General features: G+C 50.9%; 1 protein-coding gene across 2 annotated transcripts in view; it reads left to right on the top strand.

Moving 5' to 3' along the window:
- Window positions 1-596: 596 nt before the first annotated feature.
- LOC143288669 (voltage-gated delayed rectifier potassium channel KCNH8-like) overlaps window positions 597-7,500 on the top strand; it is a 290,432-nt gene continuing 283,528 nt past the window's right edge. For both annotated transcript variants that reach the window (XM_076597324.1, XM_076597322.1), the window contains exon 1: window positions 597-2,606. In XM_076597324.1, the coding sequence (XP_076453439.1) occupies window positions 2,528-2,606 (79 nt within the window). In that variant the 5' untranslated portion in view covers window positions 597-2,527. The remainder of the gene's footprint in view (window positions 2,607-7,500) is intronic.

Here is a 7,500-nt window from a genome sequence, read left to right as displayed (position 1 = left end):
TGGTTGTGGTAGTGGTAGTGGTGTGGTGGTGGTGGTGGTGGAGGTGGTGTGGTGGTGGTGGTAGTGGAGGTGGAGCATGAATGAGAAGCCGGGGGGGTGATGATTGATAATAGTGGTGATGCAGAAAAAAATAGGGGCGTGGGTGGAGGGGGTGGGGCCGGGAGCGGGAGGGAGATGGTAGAGGGTAGGAGAGGATGGAGAGAGGGATGGACTCACCACACCACCACCACCACCACTAACTACCGGGACAGCGACAGCACTGAAGCCCGTGCTGACTGCCAGCTGGCGTGTTGTCTAAACCCACCAAGGCCTTCGCACGCACACGCACGCGCACGCGCACGCACGCACACGCACGCACGCACGCACGCGTACCCTCTCCTTCACCCCACCCCCACCCCCCTCCCACCCCGCTACACCACCTCCACACCACCACTCCGGCACTACTACGCACAGGAGGGCAGCGAGAGCAAGGCATCACAAGCGAAGCTGGAGGTGGAAGTGGTGGACTTGCCATCATCACTTGAGCCGCACACACACACACTCACTCACACACACACACACACACACACGCACATACACACTCACACGTGGAAGCCACATCACGCCACGAGCCGTTGTTTTAGCACGCTGGGTGACAAGACTGTGTGTGTGTTTGGGAGGGCGGGTAGAACTCAGTGTGGCAGAAGAGAGGAGGTCATCCATGCGGTGACCACAACAACAACTTTTGCCACGTTTTCACGTGGCAGCCAAAACCATCTAGCAACTGTCCGCGACACTTTTTTTTTCTCCAGTGAAGCCCTCTCTGCACGTCAGGCTGTGCTGTCATCGCGCAGTTGTGTGTGTGTGTGTGCTTCGTATATGTAAGCTGTGTAACAGACCTCGTCACATTATTCTCCTGTCTCGGAGGGCCTTGGTAATGGAGTAACTTCCCTTAGTTGGTGCCCACCTGTGGCGAAATTTCGAAGTTGTCTGGTTCGTTGTACTGGATGAATGTCAGTCTGTGTGGAAAACTGCCACAACTGTGACGAAAACAAAACCAGCAACATCAATAAAAAAAAAAGAGGTTTCTTTGTGTGAAAAGTGATTCTAGAAATTTCAGGGGATTTTTTCGTGCGGGGATTTTTTCCAGTTATGGTGAGCACGACCCAGACTGTGGTGGCGGTGACGATCTTGACAAGCGTGGTTCCGGTGTGGGCTGGTTCTGACACCAGTGGTGAGAGCGGCGACAGCGCTGCATTGCACTACGTCCTTGTTTCAGTGCACGCAGACAAGCGACAGTTCCATTTCACAGATACCAATTCCGGAAAGTGAGTGATCAGGGCGGTGTTCGGTGTCCCTCAGTCCTGGATCACTGCATGGTGTGGTCTGCTGCAAGGCTTGGAGCTTTCCACTGGAGTAAAACAGTTGCAGCAATGACAAGGAAAAGTTAAGTCGTCTTTTCCTTAAAAAGCCATGGATCGAAGACCAACTCTGACATGTGGCTTACAGCGGACCGTGCTGTACAGGCTGTTGAGTGTAGCGCTGTTATGATTGACAAGAGACTGGAACTTCACCGACGTGATTCAGTGTGAGAAGAAAGACATGGGGTACATTTTTGGAAGATCAGCATTTTAAGTGGCTGTGGTGTAAATAAAAGTGGTACACTAATTTTGGCTATTCGCGGTTCTGATTTTCACTTCTGAGTTGAGGGATGTGTCTATATTCTGAACTAAACGCGTTCAGTGATACGATAACTGAAATACATCACATTCATTTTGACAGTTTGAACCATCTATGTATAGTACCAGCAGCACTTGACTAGAATCCAGTCTTTAATCTTGAAGGTTATATTGTTTAGTTGTATGCGGAACATGGACCCATGACAAAAGGACCAAAACGGATTTTTACAAATATTTGACCCACTTACTTTCAGCAGACTTGCTTCCTGTTCCTTGGTAGATGCATTCCTTGTTATCAATTACCCTTTTTCCTTTTGAAAGATGTATCTTATTTTATCGGCTAAAATATCTTTGTTGACACATTCCTTGGATGGATATGAGTAACACATTTGGTGAACAAATGTGCTATTTCCCTCGGAACAAAAACTCACAAAACAAAATCGCACTGTATCATCACTGAGCATCACGAAACCTGCTCATCTTAACTTTAGGTTTGTGCAGTGTCAGTTATCACAGGTCAGTTGAACAGAATATGAATGAAGTGAATATATGAAAACCTCTTTAAGTCCTGTCTGTGGCGACAACTGAAAGCATCAGCATCTTCGTCGTAATCGACTTGAACATATTCGTCATATCTGCTTTCCGAATCAAAAGAAAAACATGTACAGGGGTTATAGGCATGAGCATCAAAGGAGCAGCAACTAATCAGGAAGACAGTGCATGTGACTTTGGTAATTGTGCATTGGCTGACTTGGTTCCAGTGTATACCACCAGTGTGTCAGTGGCTGACTTTAGGTTGGTTTCTGTTCTGTGTGGGTGAGTGAGTTCGTGTGTCCAATTTTACGTGGTGCGTGGAGGATAGCAGCCAAATGTACAGGATGCCAGGAAAGCGCATGGCCGCGGAGAATACCTTTTTGGACACCATCGCTACCCGCTTCGATGGCATCCGTGAGTTTTGGCTCTTTGATCTTTTTCCCTACCAACCAAAAATGTGAATAACAACAGCCATAACCAAGCAAGCAAGCAAGCAAATTAGTCAACCAACTTTTGAAATCTATAACGTGCTGTGCATGTCTGGGTGCACGCCAGCTGTGTGTGAATGTCTCTCTGTGTGTCTGCGGCACTCTTCAGTTTTTGTCAAAAGTTATGTGTAACTCTCTGTCTGTCTGTCTGTTCCTCTCTGTCTCTGTCTCTGTTTCTGTTTTCGTCAGTCTGTTATCTCTGACAGGAAGAAACCTTCATGGTTCAAAAGTTGGTTGCAGCAGAGCACTGTGGAGTGCTGAGGGCAGGATGAGGCACATAGGACATCCTGGTCATCCACTGCACCCGTTTCCATCTCCAGTCGTCTTGACCTCGTCTTGCTACTGGATACAGACGGTCTCGAACAAGAGAGTGAGGTCGATGGTGTGCAACTCCTCACTATAAACAAAGTCATCGCGCAAGTCATCAGTCATCCTTCATCCCATACCATCATTTCCCCCAAGCCCTGTGGCGACAGGCGAGCGACGAAGCGACAGGTGTGGGTACACTGGCAGTTGTAGCCGCGGACCTGCACACAGGCGGCTCAGGCCATAGGGTCGTTTTTCACCGACTGGAGCAGCGGTGGAGATCGGCAGCCCCCAGAGCGACTGAGCAGCCCTCTTCAGGACAGCACTGCTTACCTCCATGGCATGAGGAAGGGGCTAGAAAAGGTGCCCTAAACATTGCCAGCTCCATACCACCCTAGTCAGCATACCGCGGCTGACGGGGACCCTACTCAAGCGGTCGACACATAAAGGAAAGAAAGAATAAAACAAGGAGCACCCCATTGACCATTGCCACATGGAACGTGCGTACGCTTCTGGACAGAGGCGACTCAGCCAGACCACAGAGACGCACAGCACTCATTGCGAGTGAACTAGCTAGGTACAACATCGACATCGCTGCCTTTAAGTGAGACCAGACTGGCAGAAGAAGGCGAACTCTGTGAGCGAGGCGCAGGCTACACCTTCTTTTGGAGTGGTCGCGGACCTGAGGGGAGACGTGAGGCTGGAGTTGGCTTTGCAGTGAAGACAACCCTCGTTGGCAAGCTGGCTGGCCCCCCGAAAGGAGTGAACGATCGCCTGATGACGATGAAACTCCCTTTATGCAACGGGAAGAAGTTTACCACCATTGTCAGCGCTTACGCGCCCACCATGACCAACCCGGATGAGATCAAGGACAAGTTCTACGAGGACCTGAACGCTGTCATCACCACTGTTCCCAACGCAGACAAGCTCATCATCTTGGTGACTTTAATGCGAGAGTTGGCTGTGACAGCACCTCCTGGGAAGGCGTGATTGAGAAGCATGGGGTTGGTAATTGTAACAGCAGTGGCCAACTACTTCTCCAGACATGTGCCGAGCACGACCTTCTTATCACAAACACCGTCTTCTGCCTCCCTACCCGTAACAGGACGTCATGGATGCATCCTCGCTCTGGGCATTGGCATCTCATCGACTTTGACATCGTCAGGAAGAGGGACAGGCAGGACGTACGAGTCACGAGGGCCATGTGCGGCGCCGAGTGCTGGACAGACCACCGCCTTATCGTCTCCAAGCTCAACCTCCGCATCCAGCCCAAGAGACGGCCTCAGGACATGAAAGCACCCAAACACCTGAATGTCAACAAGCTGGAGCTAGGCAACATCAAGCAGAGCTTTGCTGACACCCTGGAGGAACGCCTTGAGTCCACCGTGCTGGACAACCAGAATGTGGAGGCAGCATGGGGTGCACTGCATGAGACGGTGTACAACACTGGCATGGAGTGCCTGGGGCCTTCTGCCAGGAAGCACAAAGACTGGTTTGATGAGAACTGCACTGAGATCAAGCAGCTGCTGGAAGACAAACGCCAAGCCTACAGAGCCCACATTGAAGATCCCAAGTCACAGCCAAAGAAAGACATACTGAAGAGCACACGCAGCACCATCCAGCTGAAGCTGCGGCAGATGCAAGATTCCTGGTTGAGCAACAAAGCTGATGAGATCCAGGGCTTTGCAGACACGAACGACATGAAGAACTTCTATAACGGCCTGAAAGAAATCTATGGTCCCACCACCTCCGGATCTGCTCCACTCCTCAGTGCTGATGGTTCCACCCTAATCATTGACAAAGACGGGATCCTTGAGAGATGGGCTGAACACTTTGACAGCGTACTGAACCGCCCTTCCACCATCAATAATGAAGCCATCGACCGACTCCCCCAGGTGCCAGTCAGTGAGTCGTTGGATGCCATTCCAACTTTGGAGGAGACCCAGAAAGCTATCCGTCTGCTATCCAATGGCAAAGCCCCTGGCTCAGACTCCATTCCAGCCAAGGTCTACAAAGAAGGTGGTATGGCGCTGACTGAGAAGCTTCATCAGCTGTTCCAGCTCATCTGGCAGCATGAGGCAGTTCCACAGGACTTCAAAGACGCTTCCATCATACACCTGTAGAAGCGCAAAGGAAATCATCAGGCCTGTGACAACCATCGTGGAACATCTCTGCTGTCCGTCGCAGGCAAGATTCTGGCCAGAGTGCTACTCAACGGTCTCATAGCGCACTTTGAGCAAGTTCTCCTACCAGAGAGCCAGTGTGGCTTCCGGAAAGAACGCGGGACTATCGACGTGGTGTTTGCTGCCAGGCAGCTCCAGGAGAAGTGTCAGGAACAGAACGCCAACCTTTGCTCCACCTATGGCGAAGTACGGATGTCCCAGAACGTTCATCACCATCACACGGCAACTACACGATGGGATGCTGGCCCGAGTCCAAGACAATGGAGAGACTTCAGAACCATTCCCTGTTTCCAACGGAGTGAAGCAAGGGTGTGTTCTTGCCCCCACCCTGTTCAGTCTCATGTTTTCAGCCATGCTGACAGATGCCTTCAGAGACGCTGACGTAGGCATTGGCATCAGGTACCGTACAGACGGCTCACTCTTCAACCTCAGGAGGCTTCAAGCAAAAACCAAGGTGAGGACAGACACCGTCAACGACTTCCTGTTTGCTGATGACTGCGCTCTCAACGCTGCCTCCGAAGCTGACATGCAACACAGCGTCGACAAGCTATCTGCTGCCTGTGACAACTTTGGTATCACAATCAGCACAAAGAAGACTGAGGTGATGCACCACCCAGCTCCAGGAAAGCCTTACGTTGAACCAAACATCTTCATCAACGGGCAACGACTGAACGCGGTGGACAAGTTAACATACCTGGACAGTACACTCTCTCGCACAGTTGTCATTGACGATGAGGTGAATGCCAGACTCGCTACAGCCAGCGCTGCCTTCGGCAGACTCCATAAGAACGTTTGGAACATGAGAGGCATCACCCTGGAGACGAAGCTCAAAGTATACAAGGCCATAGTTCTCACCACATGGATGTGAATCATGACGGTCTACAAACGCCACGCCAAAAAACTGAACCACTTCCACACCACCAGCCTCAGAAAACTTCTCGGCATGAAGTGGCAAGAGAAGACCCCTGACACAGAGGTGCTCACTCATGCAAACTGGCCCAGCATCTACACCATCTTGATGCAGGCCCAGCTGCGCTGGGCAGGCCATGTAGTTCGCATGCCAGACCACCGGCTCCCCAAGAAACTGCTGTACGGCGAACTCCAACATGGCAAGCGCTCCCATGGAGGCCAAAAGAAGCGCTTCAAAGACACTCTGAAAGCTTCTCTGAAGGCCTTCAACATCAGCCACAACACATGGGAGCTGAATGCAATGGACAGATCAAAGTGGCGTTCAGCTGTCCACAAAGGCGCCAAATTCTGTGAGGCCAACAGAATCGCTGCAGCAGAGCAACGCAGACAGGCCAGGAAAAGCAGTGCCAGCAAGTCCCCGACAGCCGCCACCATCCCCTGTACACACTGCGTCAGAACCTTCCGGGCGCGGATTGGCCTGACCAGTCATCTGCGCACCCACAGAGCCCAACCCACCCACCCCCCAGGATGACTAGATGGTCCTCGTCGATCCCGACGGACGAACCACACACACACACACGTCTCTGACGGTCCACTGTCTCTGTATCCCTGTCTGTCTCTTTCAAATATAGTCTTGTCTTTCTCTGCGTCTGTCTACACGTCTCTCTCTATCTCTCTTTTTTCTCTCTCGCTCTCTTCCTCCCTCTACCATCCTCCTCTCTCTGTCTTTGTTTCTGTCTCTCTGTCTTCATCACCCCCTCCCTCCCACTAGAATCAAGTTACCATTTCCTGCCCACCCCAACCTTCCCTCTGTCGCTGTCTCCCCTCTGTCTCTCCCCTCTCTCTTTCTCTCTCTGTCTGTCCCTCTCTTTCTCTCCCTCCCTCTTTCTTTCTCACTATCTCAGTCTCTTCAGTTCTCCGTCTTTTTCTGTCTATATGTCTGTCTGTCTCTCTCTCCCTCCCTCCCTCTCACCTCTCCCTCTCTCTTTCTCCCTCTCCCTTCCTCTCGAGTTCTCTGTCTCTGCCTGTCTGTCTGTCTGTCTGTGTGGCCCACTCTGCCTCCTCCCTCTCTTACTTTTGCACATCAGCAATTCCGTGTGATTTTTTTTTGTTTTATTTATTTATTTATTTATTTATTTTTTTTTTAGCATATTTCGATTTAATTTTTCTTTTAGCCCCGAGGGCTGAATGTAAAAAAAGCATATGCATGCTTATTCAACTTCCCCCCATTAAACATATTCGTTCCCGTTCTCTGTCTCGTTCTCTGTCTCTGTCTGTCTGTCTGTCAGTCTGTCTGTCTGTCTGTCTCTTTCTCTGTCTATCCGTCTATCTGCCTGTCTCTGCCCTCCCCCTCATTCTATGCCTTTAATTTCTCTCTCTCTCGTTCTGTCTCTCTCACTCTCTCCCTGTCTATCTCTCTCT

The sequence above is a fragment of the Babylonia areolata genome, chromosome 1, assembly GCF_041734735.1.
Source record: "Babylonia areolata isolate BAREFJ2019XMU chromosome 1, ASM4173473v1, whole genome shotgun sequence".
Classification (NCBI taxonomy): domain Eukaryota; kingdom Metazoa; phylum Mollusca; class Gastropoda; order Neogastropoda; family Buccinidae; genus Babylonia; species Babylonia areolata.
Note: the sequence above shows the minus strand (reverse complement) of the source record. Positions and strands in the feature narration are given on the sequence as shown.